Source organism: Balearica regulorum, chromosome 3 (assembly GCF_011004875.1).
Source record: "Balearica regulorum gibbericeps isolate bBalReg1 chromosome 3, bBalReg1.pri, whole genome shotgun sequence".
NCBI lineage: Eukaryota > Metazoa > Chordata > Aves > Gruiformes > Gruidae > Balearica > Balearica regulorum.
In genome coordinates, this window is record NC_046186.1 from 58933283 (window position 1) to 58949468 (window position 16186).

The 16186-nt window shown below is 47.2% G+C and overlaps 1 protein-coding gene across 1 annotated transcript; it reads left to right on the forward strand.

The window, feature by feature from the left end:
* The first annotated feature begins 703 nt into the window (after positions 1 to 703).
* Positions 704 to 12174, forward strand: HEY2 (hes related family bHLH transcription factor with YRPW motif 2). The gene is made up of 5 exons (XM_075748004.1): positions 704 to 908; positions 2048 to 2126; positions 2238 to 2321; positions 5009 to 5090; positions 10048 to 12174. Exons 1-5 carry the CDS (start codon positions 826 to 828, stop codon positions 10728 to 10730), a joined length of 1011 nt encoding a protein of 336 aa, XP_075604119.1. The 5' UTR covers positions 704 to 825; the 3' UTR covers positions 10731 to 12174.
* The last annotated feature ends 4012 nt before the right edge of the window (positions 12175 to 16186 follow it).

Below are 16186 nucleotides of genomic sequence, written 5' to 3' on the forward strand. Positions count from 1 at the left end.
ACATTTCCGCCAGTAACCAAGCCGCTAAGATTCCTCCAAGTCCTTCCCAGCCGGGATTATCGCCGTGCTTGGCTCCCGTCCCTGCAAGTGCCCGCTACCCATCGGCGCGCCCGTGGGAGCCCTGCGGGACTGACGGGGCCGCTCGCCCGGCCGGACCGGGCCGGGATTTACACCTTTCCCGGGATTTATACTTTTCCCGGAATTTACACAACCCTCAAACCCGCGCTCCTGTGCCCTACAAGACACCCCGCCGCATCCGAGGAGCGGCGGCCAGGACCGCCCGGCACCGCCGGAGGCTTTGTAGAACGGGGTGGGGGCTGATCCGGCTCCGGGCTCACGGGCCAGGGGCAGCAAGGCCCCCCCCGAAATGCCGGGTGGGATAGCGGGGCCGTCCCCTGCCCTCCCTTCGGCGGCATGGCAAGGCTTGGAGCCGGATCCCGCTTCTTCCCCTCGGAAGGCGAGTGCCGGGCATGTCCTGGAGCCCCCCCCACCCCGGCCCCGTGTCGGGGGCATCTGCCCCTCTCCGCTCCCCGCCGGCCGGTGGCCGAGGGCTGCCGGGCCCCCCGCAGAGCGGCTGCCTGCTCCTCCGCTCCGCGCCCCCGCGGTGGGCGGCCCCCCCTCCCCGTCACCCCCGGCGGGGCGGGCCTTGCCGGGGGCGGGCCGTCGGGCTTGAGGCTGTGCCGCGGCGTGGGAAAGCGCCTCAGAGAGGGTTTGCTCTGCTGGCGGTGCGGAGCCGAGCCGTGCTGTGCCGTGCCGGAGCCCCCCCGGATTTATTTATCTCTGCCCCCACCCCGACTATAAGCTGCGCCGCGTCCTGTCCCCACGATGAAGCGACCTTGCGAGGAAACTACCTCAGACAGCGACATGGACGAGACTATAGACGTGGGGAGTGAGAACAATTACTCGGGGTAAGTGGGGCACCCCCGGCCCCCCCGGGGCCGCCTTCTCTGCGGGCGGCGGCGTTTTCGGAGTGCGCCCTGGGATGGGGCAGAGCGAGGGGGAAACCCGGCCGCCCCGTCGTGGAAGAGAGGTGGGGAGGGCGAGTGCGAAGCGGGGTGCGATTTTGTCCCCCTCCAGGTGAACTAGCAGTTTTGTTGATAGCCCCCCAAGAATTTGCCCCGCGGTCTAGCTGCCCGAGCCTCGAAATTACGCAGAGTACTCGAGTAGCTTGTGAGCCACCAGGCTGCAGTCCATTAGCTCCGCTTAATTTGCCATTTTCAATCAAGTCCTTTCCAAAACAGCTCCTGAGCAGGCCGAGCAACCTAAGGGAATCGGCGCCCGTGGGAAATGAGCTGTGGAAAATAAGCGGGGATCCACGGTAGCTGAACGGTACCTTCAGCGAAGCCGGTGGGCGGCGGAGGGTGAGGCGCGGTGTTTCCCGCAGCTCCGCGGGGACGGCGCTGGGCCGTTCAGAGACACGTGTGCCGGAGCCCCGTCTCGTCCGCATCGGTGGCTAAATCAGTAACAAAAGCTACTGGATATGTTTTCTCTCTTATGATGAAATAAAAGGCTTTTTGTACTCGTGGGTAGCGTAGTTTTTAAAATGGATTTTGAATTCTCTTCCTCATGCGGGACAACACGGCACACCCGGGCTGGGGAACTGGCTTTGGACTGGAGCATGTATTGAATCTTGTAGCAGTGGGCAGGAATGTCAAAACCTAGCAGGCCAGGCGGGTTGTGGCATCAGATGCGTGTACTTCACACTGCTGTTAGCATGTATAGATGGTTCACGTGGTTTTGGACTCGATTCTTCAGCCTGTATTTGGTAGATAGGGCTTTATATGCAATGAAAATGAAATTTGCTGAGCTGGACTCTCTCCAGAAAGGGACTTTATTTCCAAAAGAGTCCTGTCAATTCAAAATATATGCTGGGGCAATCAAAAATGAAATGTCTCTCGCTCTCTCAAAATACCGTGCGGTACAAACCACATCTAAGCATTGGAAACAGCCCGAGAGAGACTATGCATACTTAATACGGTGACCTGAGGTATCTTCAAAGAGCAGTGTCAAGTTGTGCAACACCTGACATACTTTTATTGTTTCACAGGCAAAGTAATAGTTCTGTCATTCGATCAAATTCCCCAACAACAACATCTCAAATTATGGCCAGAAAGAAAAGAAGAGGGGTACGTTGCGTTTAATTCTTTTCCCGTGTGACAATTTGCATGCGTGCTGTGATTTTGCCCTTCAACGTTTTTTTTTATAAACTTAATGTGTTTTGGTTTTTTTTGGAATAGATTATAGAGAAAAGGCGCCGTGATCGTATAAATAACAGTTTATCAGAGCTGAGGCGGCTTGTGCCAACTGCTTTTGAAAAACAAGTAAGCCCTTTTTTTTTTTTTTTTTCCTAATTCTGTATCTCATCTGGCAATGTTAGTTCTCTTGTAAAAGTCATTAAAATAATATTGTATGTGTCCTGATCTGGCACAAAGCAGGCATTTCAATAAAATGCTTTGTTGTGGCAAAACTATTAGAAACATAATTCATTATAAGGCTGAAAAACATTTCCATTCTTTGGCTTGTTTTTCCCTTAAGGGTAACAGTGTTCATGTTGCCTCTGTTCTTTCGATGAATTCCAGTAGTGGTTTTGTTAAAAATGTGCTTTACTCCATATTTAAAAAAAAAACAAAAACAAGCCCAACACAACTCCCCTAAACCTGTATGTCAATTAGCCTTTTGTTTAAATCTTTAAATATAATCTCCTTTTCCCTACTTTAAGAAACCTTTATTTTTTAAACTGTAATTTCAGTTGCAAATTAATCAATCCAGTTTCCTGAAAAAGGAACAGACAGTCTGGATTATTCACGTTTTAAAATGACTCTTCAGAACCAGTGCATTAGGAGGCGGAATAGGCCCATGTCGTGTCAGCTAGTGAAGTGGGCGGTATTTTCAAAGACTTTCAGTGGGCAAGTATTCAGTGGGAAGGCTGGAAGGATCCAGCGCACTTCAGTGAACTTTGGTTCAGCTCCTGAAATGGGTCATGAAATTACAGACCAAAAGCTTAGAATACAATCTGTGCTGTAAGAAGGGCATTCTGTTTATGTCATTCAAATTTATTTATTTTCCTTTTCATATCTTGATTTTTATTTTTTGGTCTTTGATTTAATGTTTGGCCTTGTTCCTGTTTTACTGGAGGTATTTGCATACATGCCATTGACACTGTATTTCAATAAAAAGGAACCAAGTGAGAATCAAGAACCTGACCTCCTTGTAGTAGTAAAATAAAAAACAGAAAGTAAAGTTTGAGAGCAGGATTGCTGAAGCTCTGTGGTAACTGCGTGGCAAGCACCGCACTGTATGAGGCCTGTTACATCTCTGGTCTGAACAAAAGCTAAAAGAAAATTTTAAATATTGTAATCGTGGTGAGAGCATCACCTGCAACACGCTTTTAATAACTAGTAGTTCTAACTGTGCCCTTGCGTAGGTTCTCGCAAAATGGAGTGACAGAGGTATTTTCAGCTAGATAAACAGGGGCAAGAGAAAACAGTTGTTTGTCCCATTTTATTGTTTACTTCTTGAAAACCACAAACATTATAAAACAAGTCCTACAGAGCCTTTGGAAATTACCCAGCGCCATGCAGTTTTTAGCTATTAGTCACTCTCACTGAGATGGCTTGTACTGTGTCTGTGGAAAAGATGAAGTCTGAGAAAAGTACAGGATGTAGTCGCATGTCAAATGGGTAATTCTGACCAAAAATTCACATGCGCACCAATATTTGTACAAGCAAAGCATTGAAAGCAATAAGCAGATTGAAAAAAAAAATGTATTGGCATAAAAAAGAGCGTACACTGTATTTTGTTCAGAAAGCCCCGCCATTTTTCTGCAATATGCCAAGGACAAAGTCCCTTTCCAGCTCCTTGACATTCAGCTCACTGAAGTTTCCAAGTTGGAGGTTTAGTTTCGCTTCTGCTTCCCTTCCTCCCTCCCCAAATCACAGCTCTGCTCTCCAGAGTCCCTCGCAGAGCTTAGCGCTGGCGAAGCGGGGCTGCGGAGGAGGGCGTAAGCCTTACCTAACTTAGACGCGTGCAACCTGGGCGAAGCCGGCTGAGGCTGCGGGATGGCTGACGGCAGCGAGGTGGCCCGGATGATAACTAAGAAAAAAAATTGGCTTTCAGGATGTGATCCGCTGGTGGCTGAAGCTTGCGCAGCCCTGGTTTTAATTGATGCCAAGGGATGATCTCTTGCACTGGAGTAACATTTGTGTGGTAAACTCAGTCATCTGGGCATGCTCCAGATATCGAAGGGAATGCTACCATTCAAAAAAGTTTTATTTATAGATTAATATATTAATACTACCTTTTGAGTTGTATTTTATACTTTTCCAGCACTTTTTTACAGTTCTGTGAGCCACCCTCAGTAACAGAAAAGATTTTTACTGACAGAGGAGCTAAACCTTTTCTTTTTAACAGAGTTTAGCTTCACATCCCTGCAAACTAGGCCTCTCGCTAACTTAAAGTACTGCGGACTGTGCGGTTGTTTTTTCAGTCGAGAATGAGAATAGAATATTCAGCAGCCAAATGACATGTTGAAAATTAATAGGCGATTAAGAAAGAGGGATTACTTCTCGGTGTGTATCCATAGGGACACCTACTGGTAAAAGCAGAAAAAAAAAAAGTTGCCGTAGGGTCTTCATCAATCACAGTGCAGACCTGTCCTGCCAGCTCTCCATTTGTGTTTGTTGTTAAAAAGAAAGTCCAGAAAGTTACGTCTTTCTCTCATTTCATGAAGATGTCATCTCTACACTATCTTCAAGGCCAGAGCTATGCTGAGCTATATTGCCTTAATAAAGTAAAATGGTGCTGCTGCTGCTGCTTGTATTGCTAGAGAGGAGACGGCGTTAGTTCTTAGACAAAGTCTGGGAGGCAGATGCTCATGAAAGAATTAAGCTGAGAATGTCCTAATGATGGGGGAAATTGAAACCATAAGGCTGAGCTCAGTGGAAAGTATATCAAATTAAAGTTTCTAGTACTTGTAAGCCTTTATTTATATGAGTCTCTTATCTCAAAGGGATCTGCCAAATTAGAAAAAGCGGAAATACTGCAAATGACAGTGGATCATCTGAAGATGCTGCAGGCAACTGGAGGTAAAGGTAAGGAGCCGATGGTTTCTTTTCTAATATTTGGGGAAATCTCAGCAAAAAAAGTGCTTTGAGGGGCTGTGATAGGCGTTTCCAGATTAAAGGAGTGGAAATCAATGCTAATGGCAGGATTGAACTCGTGGGAAAGAACTACTGGGACAAAAGAAGCACTTGACCCTGGGCTTGTGTTTGCTTTCATAACACTGTGGGAGTAAAGGCTTCATTCACAGGCAGCCCAGTCAGAGATTTGTTTGGGGTTTCCAAAGAGCACTGAAATCTGCACAGGGAGACAAAACAAATACACAAACACCAAACATAAACAGGAGGTTTGTGGCAACAATTGTGTAGCACAAAACCGATGCTAAACCTCATTATCCAGCAGCTATACCAAAGGAAGTGGATGGAGAGGAACTTGCATTATTGTTCATGTATTTTCTTTGTTCTGGAAAGACTTTTAAATTCCAGGTTAGACCATCTCATTCACCAGAATAAACCAATCTTGCTCTGTGCAGCTCCAGGTATCTGATAAAGCAGACAGGCAGATGGCTGCGCTCATACCTATACGCTGTAGTTGTGTGTCAGAGCTCTGGGTAGCTCACTGGGTGCTGGCGTGACGCAGGGGCTGCGCTGGCTGACCCACTAGATCAGCCGGCTGCTGGGAGTCGAGCGTACCTCGCTTGTGCAAGCTGACAGTCCCGAGGCTGGAGGCCAAACGATTTCAGCCACCCACGAGGTATTCTGTATAGTCATGATTTTGGAACTTATTTGGAGTGAAAAACTTGCTGGCCTCCTGTAAGCACGGTCCCACGTCCTGTGCCATCGACCGTTACTGTGGTTCAAATTGTTGTAACGGAAACCAGCTGGTTTTTCACAGACCCATTCTGCCATATAGGTAAAGGCTAGAAAAGAGGTAGCTGCTTCTTTCTCTCTTCCTTTTCTGATTAAACTCAAAAGTGTTTAGCCCATGACTGAATTACTGCTCCTCTCTGTACCTTGCAGTGACCATGGAATTCAATTTATTTAATCAGTGCGTGCTTAACAACAGATGGTTATAGGAAAGCATGCCGAAGGCTGGTGTTCTGTTATTTGTGAAAATTAGCACCGAGCTAACATACGTATTTTCTAGGTCTTAAGCGGCTTTTGCTAGAAGTCCATTTAAGCTTAAAATTTATGGGTGGCTTGTTCTGTAAGAGGTGAAAGGGATTTTATTGCCCTTCATATAACAGACGCACCTCTTGATTCCTCGGAAAATGTGCAAAATTAAATTAAAAAAATGTTTATTTTTATATCTAAAAATGTCCTTTAAAAAGCACTACTTAGTGGGTAAAGCTAGGCTCTTGAAAGTTACGAAACGCCAGAATTGATCGTGCTTGTGCAATTTGAATTCAGATCCTCTGTATGTGTGCGCAACGGTGCTGTCTTTAATTGCGTGGTTGCGTGCTGGCTTTCCACAAGCTCTGTCTCACTTGGTGCACGGGGCGATCGGCGCTCAGCTGCTGAAGGAAGCAGTGGCTGTTTCGCTTCATCCTCCCCGTGTGACGTGCAGCTCAGCTATCCCAACCTGACCCCCGCTTCACGCTGCACATCGTTCTTCTTAAAAGCTGCGGCAGCTCCCACCCCTCTGATGTCTGCACCGACAGCGGGAGGGCCAGGAGGTCAACCCTCCTTCCCTTGCCTCCCTGCCTCAAAACAGTGTGTGGGGGATTATTTTATGACTGGGTCAGGTCGGGTGGCCCAGCTAGTGGGGCAGGGGATGAAGTGCCTGGGATGGGAGCTGCCGTGCAGAGAGAGGTGTCGGCAGAGCCCCGGCCTCCGGCTGCGCCCGGACAAGCTGGATTTTGTCAGCATTCCCAAGTCCTGTGGTCTCTCCCGCAGTGCACCACCGCTGCTGTGCCTCTCCTTGCCCCGTGGGTGCCGGAGGGTGGTGCAGGGAAGGACGAAGCACCGGGGCGCGGGGAGAGGCGACGCTGGCTTACACCCGTGTGATCCCACTGCCGCCGGGCAGGCAACCGCAGCCGCCTTCACGCCGTACACAGCCCTGTTTGTTACTCACGCTCTGTAGCACATCAGTAAAATACCCAACTGCTTCATAAATACTATGACTTTACCTTCTCCTTCAGACCCAGAGATAAGGCTAATCTTACTGCACGGATTAAGAAACTTTAAGAAAAAGGTTTGCGAGTTAGTACTGGGCAAAGTTTAAGCCTGCATTTCCTGCTCACTTAATGTTTTACTTTGCAACCTAAGTAACAGCTTTAAATATAATTTCTTAGGGTGTTCTTAAGGCAGATGTTTGTTTTATTTGCAAGTGTAGTTATTCTGAGTTTGTAACTCATCTTCTGAGCTAGAAACTTTTTTGGATCAGCAAAAAAAATGAGTTCCATCATTTTTCCTATGGACAAAAGCTATTATCACAGCAGGGAGAAATGGATCCTGATACCCTTATGCTCGCCTGTGTTGAGGACTGCAGAGAGCTCATCTTCTTCCTCCTCACGTAGAAATGGAGGACACCCACGATGTGGCATGCCCGGGGCTAGGAAAGCCAGGGTGGAGTTGGCCGCTGCTCAGCGTGCTGAGCCTGAAGTGGGCACGGTGGAAGAAAACCCAACGTGGCTCCCGTCCCTTCTCCGCTTTTTGGAGCTGCCCAGGCAGGCAGGCTGCCGCCTCTGAGGTCCTACGCAGACTCCGTGTTTCTGCCACCCTGCCACAGGTGCGGGCAATGGTCTCCTGTTCACATTGAGTTATTATTCTGGCCTGGGGCCAGGGCTTTTCGCTGACCGTGCAAGCAAGCACAGGGGAGGAGTAATTTGTCAACAGCGAGTGGCTCACTGGGCCCTCGGTGTTGTTTTATTGCAGCTTCACTGCAAATTTAGCTTGGGTGACTGACACCTGGGTCAGCAACGTAGGTTAATATAGCTCAAATGACTTGGTGTCCTGTGTGCAGGGCAGGTGGGTTACCGGGATAGCTGAAGGAAAGCTGAGGCTTCCCATTTACTATGAAACGGCAGCGCGTATGTGCGTGGGTGGTGATGAAGGATGTTCTTGGGTTTTGGAAAGAAACAAGAAACAACATTTTTAAGTCTCTTTCAGAAGAGGGAAGCCAGCAAAAGGGAAACCTGGAAAAGATAACCATCAAAATCAAAACATAATAGAGCCTGGGAGTACCAGCTCTCATCTCTGTTCTGTTTTCATGTCTCGGCCACCATAGGAGACTGAGAGGGAGCCAGGATCACCAGGGCTTTGGGACACAGAGCCAGCAGCTCAGACTCAGGGGAAGCTGGTGACAACCACATCCCCCACGTCTCGTCCGGTCCAGAGGGAGGGAGGCCGGGAAGCCCTGGCTTGAGCCGCGCGCTCTCAGGACTCCCAGGCTGGCTGAGCCGCGGCCAGAGCCGGGGAAGCAGCTTTGGCTGTGCGTCAGCCCCTCTGAACCCGCCGGAGGTCCTGGAGCCTCCGGCGCGGAGGCAGTCCCCGTGCCAGGCTGGCTGGCGCCCGAGCAGGTACCCTGCTAGTTCGCCACCGCCGGCCTGCTGGCGTTTGTTTCTCGGGAGCTCACTCAAACCGCAGTGTTTCCGCAGGTCGCTTGGTTGCAGCGGACCTGGCAGGAAAAAAAGCTGCGAGGAGTCAGTGCTTGCTGAGACGAGTCCTCGACCCCTCGTGCTCACCGATCTGCTGGCCGAGCGGCGTTTCTCTCGGGTTTCGTACAGCCTCAGATGAGCAAGGCAGCCTGCGTCAAAATCGCTGTCGTAATTTGGCAAGAAGGGGTATACAGGAGGCAGGGGATTTGGGGCAATGTCTATAAACGTGCCCAAGTTAATTCTATAATGTGGGTGTGCAGTGACAGAAAGGCTCTCTGCTTGCTTGAAAGTTGATAAAACAGCTATCTAAGGTGCTAGTGTTCTTCAGAAAGCCTGAGATTATTTCATGCCAGAGAGCGCACAGCCTAATGCAGGCATTGCTGCCACATTCCTCCGTAATAAGGGCATTTGATCTTTAGATACTAACAGTCATCATAGTCACGCATACCTAAAATTTTTCACTGAAAGCAAGAGGAATAAACACTATACCAGATTGGGCGTGGATAGGACATTATTCCTCCAAGGAGACTACTTTTAAACTAAAATAGGAAAATTCTAAAAATTGGAATAGGATTTTGTGGTTGATGAGCTGCAACTTAAGCACTAGATTTGAAGTTAGACCCTTTTAGAAAGGGAATATATTTTCATGTGCATTTAATAACGCGAATATTTTTTTCGAATGCTTTTTTGTCCCAAGCCTGTGGAGCTCCAGTTGCTGTTTGTCGAAATACCTCATGGACCATATGACTGTCAGTCTTCCATCTCCAAATTAGCAACGGCATTACATAAAACATTTTCTCAGTAAAGCTTTTTATTGTGTGTGTGCAGGGTCATGACAAGATGGTTTTAGTTTGTAGTTAAGTAACACCGTATGTCATATTGTCTTAATGACTCTGTGAAGAAGATGGGACCCCGGCAGCAGTTACAACAACGGTCTCACAATGTCGAGAAATAGTTTGAGAGCGTTACTAGGAATGCCAGCGCAGGGAAGAAAAGGCAGGGTAGTGCATGCAAGCTCCCTGATCTCCAGCCTGTTTCTTTGTGCGGATAAACATCTCGTTCACACACGTGCGCAGGGTCAATAGTGCACTGCAGCAGCTTGCTGAGGAATTTCAGGAGAGGCATCGTATATCTTTTTAAGTATCACAAGTACTTATGGACTTAATTCTTTTCATTTGTATATTGTCTGCAAAAACAACTGCAGCCTATTGCATTACAGGGATGGTCACACAAATCATTTACAGATCGGAGAACAAACTTTTCGCGTTGCAAATCTTAACCTGTAAATGGGAGATGTGGCAGCTGAGCGAGGACCGGGTTTAGCCGCGTCACCCAGCGTCGGCTGAGAAGCCGGCTCGGCACTCAACGCATCTTTTGCCCTCCCCTTGCAGGTTATTTTGACGCTCATTCCCTGGCCATGGATTTCATGAGCATTGGCTTCCGGGAGTGCTTGACAGAAGTCGCGAGGTATCTGACTTCGGTGGAAGGTCTCGACACATCTGATCCCCTGCGCGTTAGACTCGTGTCTCACCTGAGCACCTGTGCCTCTCAGAGGGAAGCCGCCGCCATGACCTCCTCCATGGCCCACCACCACCACCCCTTGCACCCTCACCACTGGGCAGCCGCCTTTCACCACCTCCCGGCCGCTTTGCTGCAGCCGAACGGACTCCACGCCTCCGACGCCGCCCCGTGCAGACTCTCCTCAGACGTGCCCCCCCACGGCTCTGCCCTGCTCACGGCCACCTTCGCCCACACCGACGCCGCCCTCAGAGTCCCCTCCGCTGGCAGCGTCGCTCCCTGCGTCCCCCCTCTCTCTACCTCCCTCTTGTCCCTCTCGGCTACCGTCCATGCCGCGGCAGCGGCAGCCACAGCGGCTGCCCAGAGTTTCCCCCTCTCCTTCACCGGCGCCTTCCCCATGCTTCCCCCCAGCGCTGCCGCCGCCGCTGCTGTGGCTGCGGCGACAGCCATCACCCCTCCGTTGGCCGTATCAGCCACCGCCAGCCCTCAGCAGGCTGGCAGCGGGAGCAGCACTAAACCGTACCGACCCTGGGGGACTGAAGTTGGAGCCTTTTAAGTCCCCCCTCTCCCTTCCCGCTCCGGCTCCCTCCTCTCCCTCAGCACACGCGTGCGTGCGCACACACACACCCCCCCGCGTGCACACCCACACTCACACATGAGCCTGCGGGACTCGGCGTGTCCTTCCTGCTCAGCCCAGCGAGCGGACGCCTTCACCCAAAGGGCATGAGAGGTGCCGGCAAGCCCGCTGAGGAACGGCACAGCTGTCCTCGTTTCAGGTGTCGGAGAGGACACGGGATGATTTCTTCTTCTTCTTCTTCTCGGTTTGTTTCACTGGAGGCACCTTGAGGGAGCAGCAATGGCTTTCAGAAACAGCGTGACCATATCGGCACATAGAGGTTTCCTGGGAAATAGGTAGTCACTAGAACTAATAATTCTCCAGCTATGCATCCTTGTTTGGCAGAGAGGCGAGGGATCATACCTACGGGGTCTCCCCAGGCTAGAAAGAGTTTGAGTTTCGTAAGTGCCTGACATTGAAAAAATAATAATACAAGAAATATATATGTATATGTTCTGCTATAACAAATAACATTGCGCAGGTATGGAAATGGTATGAGAGAGAGGCGAAATCCTGCATTTAACTTCAGAACTGGGATACCTTTCCAGGGAAGAGCGTGCTCTTGAAGGGGAGAGGGGTTTTTAGCCAAAAGATTGCCGAGGAAGAATGTTCGGTTTGACAGGCCTAGTTCTCACTTCCTTAGTTCACTTTCTTTGTACAGACTTGCCAAATTGTGACATCTAGCATAGCATTGGTAAAAGCAATTATCTTATCAGTGCTGGGATTAATGAACGTTTCAGCACTGCCTGTGAGCCTTGAGGCACCCTTTTTATGGCTTAAATATGGTGCTAGCTCCGATCTGCACAAACAGTGAATTTGTCATGCACCCAGAAGTAACCACCTACTTAAAGCGTGCACACTTGAATACGGCTGATTCATGCCAATAGAAGAGACTCAGTGTTGCAAAAGTTCGAATTAACTTATTTAGCTGTATTTGGACATTTACTTTTAGCCAATTCTGTGCAAGATCCCTCTTCTTTTCACTATCAACTACAGGGAGAACGATCACTCTGGGTATGAAGTTAGGGTAGGGACAATTTTTAAATTGGCTATTAACACGCCAACATTGTAATGTGGGTTTGATTCCAAACCAAAATGAATGTATTAAAGGGTATGTCAGTAAGTTATTTTGTCAATACCCAGACAACTAGTGCTGCATAAAACAGTTTGCTTTCATTTTTTATTACAGTGACTTAAAATAACCTAAGTATTTTAATACATCCAGTCAAGAACTAGAGATTTTATGTAAAAAAAAAACAAAAAAACAAAACAAACACAGCATGTATTATTATGCACTTGATTTCTCTGCTGTGTGGAGAAAGCAATAAGCATTGAGAATGTTAAACATTATGCAAAATATACTTTAAAATATTTGTTTTAAAAATACTGTACCTAGTCGGTCTTTTATGCATTACTTTGTTAACCTTTTTTCTATGCAAAAGTCTTTACATATCACTAATTAAACGAAGTCCTTTTTGACTGCGTTTTATGGATGATTTGTTGCACTTTTTGTTTGCTCTTGGGGAATACTCATGGACTCAAAGTTAGTTTCTGCCCCTGGTAACAAGCCTGTCGGCTGCTCCATCCTCTCCTGCTCCCCTTGCGCAGCCAGGCAGCCCGTCTCATACCGCGTGCTCTGAAATAGGCAGGAAAAAAGCGGTCTGTAAAGCAGCATTGGTTTTCAGGCTCATAAACTGGTTCTGCATTGACGGTAGGCCTGATGATACAAACCCGTCTGTCCTTCCCGGAGAGCACCAAAAATCATTGGGATTTCTAGGGTCAGCTTTCCTTCAGTTCCTCACTAAGGGCCTGTGTTTAGAAGGGGAAAATTTTAACCCAATGACATGATTAAGAGATAATTAATAATAATTGAGGGAAGGTAGTTTTTACCTCCAGTTCTGGCTTGCTAATTTACCAGTTCTCACTGAGGCAAGGGTTTGTTATTGTTTCATCTGCAAGGCCCATCTGTAGAAGGTGTGTGAAGCTCTGCCCGTAAGGAGGAGCACGAAGTCTTACAGGTCTGAAAGACACTAAAAGGTTATTATACCCAAATAACCACCGACAAGGCTGAGGCACAGAAACCAAGTGACCACCCTTCAGACAGACGGAGACTTCATCCATTGCCAAAATGCAGCCTCAGCCCAGCGGCTTGCTCCCCATCATCCCTTTCTCCCAAATGTTAAACAAACACGTAACCCATCCTCGCCTGCATCAGCTGGTCTCCAGCCCCCAGGCGAGGAAGGATTGTGATTTGCCTGAACAGCATGCTGTCCCATGGAGAAAATGGACAAAAGAGTTGGAAGAAGGCTCTTTACTCTTGTGCTGTAAATCATGCTGGATCTTCCTTCAAGTTTTGTTGTTTGGAAGGCAATTAGATATTTTTCTGTTTCAGGACGTAAATGCTACACTGCTGTATTGACATGTTTAGCAGCACGCAGTTCAGGTACCATTTGCTTTCCATATGAGCAGTTTCAAGAATAAAGGTGACATTAGTGAACTGGCAAGTAGATAAAAAGTGGGCTTTATTTACATGAAAAAGAGCAGGTTGCAACCCTACTTGACTTTAAGCTGTTAACTATTAACCTGGCCTCTAATTGACCAGTCGGAGGTCTTCCATGCATCATATTGTGTTAAAAATGGGCAGCCACTGGTTTGGTTCCACCTAAGGGGTTCAATCTAATTGATGTGCCCTAAAACATTACCATTTGTTGCCACAAATGCAACATTTTGCCTCATTCTGAAAAAAAAAAAAAAGGGAGTTTGAAAAAATATTTCTAAGAGACTGATTAGATGAAAGCGTAATTATTAGCATCTTGAAACAACGCACCATGGATGGATTTGTGCAGCCTGCGTGTTGGGGCTTATCCCATTTTCACTCTCACAAAACAGGCCAAATTCATGGATGCTGATGTCTCCTCTCTTTTCTTGTTTTGTTGTCGTTTGGTTTGTTTATTTAATCTGAATCACCTGAGGGGACCAGCACATGAGGCAGGAGCTCAGCCGTCATGCCTGTTTAGTCCTGAGCTTCCGTTGGGAATGTTACCTCTCTGATAGCAGACGAAGATTTCCCAAGTGAGAAATTAATGGAGAAGAAGCGTATTTCACATGTGCAGTTGGAAAGCCATCAGAGGGTAATAGCTTCTGATGGCTTTGGTTGTGGCTGTGCTAACAGGTCAGAGCTGAAGGAGTCCATGAATTTTTAAAACAGAGCAAAGGAAAGCTGTTTCCTTGGCATAACTGAGATCCAAAAGGTAGGACTCGTGGCTGTGCATGCAAACTTACTGCGGCCTTTTTCTATCTTCATCTGCATTCAATGATGAATGGACCTGGAGGAAGAAGAAAGTTTGTAATTTATATAATTTAGGACTAGATATAGCACAGTACAAGAAAGCAAATCAGGCTGCTTGCTCAACAGTAAGCAGTTGGCTTTGACTAACTTTTCAATGGGTGGGTTTGCAAGTTTAAATTCCACTTACTGAGAGGATCAAAGGAGGTTATGCAATTTCCTAGAATGTTTTTCTTAAGAAGAAAAAGCTAAAAACCAATTCTGTCACTCAGCATTAGCAGGCTCGAAACCTTAGCCCTCAGCAGTGCAAATAAAAAGCACTTAGGCTGCCGTAGCTGCGGGACTGACTGTGTCACACAGCACTGGGAGATTAGCCTAGAGAGGAGACGGGCAATAGAGGCGGTGCTGCCTGCCCTCCCTTTGCTCTGATTGCAAGTGGAGGAAATCCGGCTTTAGGTATTGCCCCAGAAGAAAAACCGGCTTCTGTGGCTGAGGACTGAATGCATATAATTCAAAGCAGAATAATTGTGTCCTGGCTGTGACTACACCTGCCTGAACAACTGGCAGGAGGTGCCAGTTCATGCTGTTGCTTTCTTAGTGTGGGCCTCCAAAATGTTTGTTTGCAGCTATTCTGAAAGATGGTACTTCAATCAGGATGTCGTGAGGTACGTAAAGGGCATTTACCGAAGCCCGGGACATGGATATTGGCAAATTCTTAGGGCTATTGTAAATGACAAATTTCTTATTCATAACAGAAAAAAGGTCACAAGCGTCTTTTCATCAGGAGATACTACATCAGAAAATACTACTGAAGAGTGAAGTGACTGTTACCAGCTTTGTAGTCATCAGTCTCATTAGTCATCTGCTTCTGTAGGCACAGATGGCCTGAGAGCACACCAATGAGGACCTGAGTGAGTTAATAGTCACAGGTAGTTTTGTCCAACTTTGAGAAAAGATGAAGAAAATGGTATAGCTTTGTTAACAAGCTTCATGTGCCCAGCCTCATTTGTGTGAGGCTACTGCCTGAACCTGAGTGTAATTTTACTCAACGCTGAAATTTTTACTTGTGCTCCGTTCCTCTGCTTCACCATTTTACACAGCAACGTCTTGTGTTTTGGAAACTAATGTGTAGTGTAAAGGTCTCACATCTGACCATGACCAGAAATTATAAGCAGAGGAGCACCAGGCAGGTGCTAGAAATGCTGGGATCTCAACTTGAGGGTAAACCCAAGCTTTTCTGATTTACAAATGAAACAAAATCTTGACAGATAATTATCTGAAAAGAGATATTTTGGTTCAGGTGGGGGGGGGGTTTGTTGTGGTTTTTTTTTTTTCCCTCTAGTAATTGCTGCCACTGGAAGTTGTAAAGTGCTATTAATGTGCAAATACAGTCACTTAGGCAGCATTCAATTGCCGAATATTTGCCATGTCCTAAGCTGGGCTCCAGCTATCTCTCTGGAAGGTGCAGGTCTCCCTTGTGCCCTGTGTCACCTCTGCCAGCCGTAGGCAGATGCCTGGGAAACCCAAGGTTGCTTAAGTGGCACTAAATGCGTATGGCCAGGCAACTGAATTTCTCCTTCTCTATCTTGCATCATCTCTGGAGAGATAGGATTTGAAGCTTAATAATAGTTTCACGTGATCTAGTTTTTTCAAAGAATCAGCCTCCTTCTCACCTGAAGAAACAACAGAACTGTATCAAAATCATTTGAGGATAACGTGTTGTTATCATCTATCCATCTTGAAAAACTAAGTCAACACCTGCAATGGGGTCATTCAACACTGACTTTAGAATTTCTCTTAATGCTCGGGCTGCAGCAGTGGCAGTGATTATAAGATGAGGTCAATATAATTTCTTTTTAAGGGGATATTTTTCTGCAGTCATGATGGAAATGCAAAGCTGAGACACATGATTTGGTGTTGTACTCTAGAAATTAAAAAAATCAAAAGCAAAAGGAAATTAATATGGGAAATAAAAGGAGATGTGTCTGGTTGGATTACTTCCATGGTCTGCAGAGGCAGATTCCTTTTTTACAGCTACAGCTGCCGATATTGAATTAAAGAAAAGCTAAATGTTTTAGACGATGTTTATCTGAACAGTGCTATTACTTAT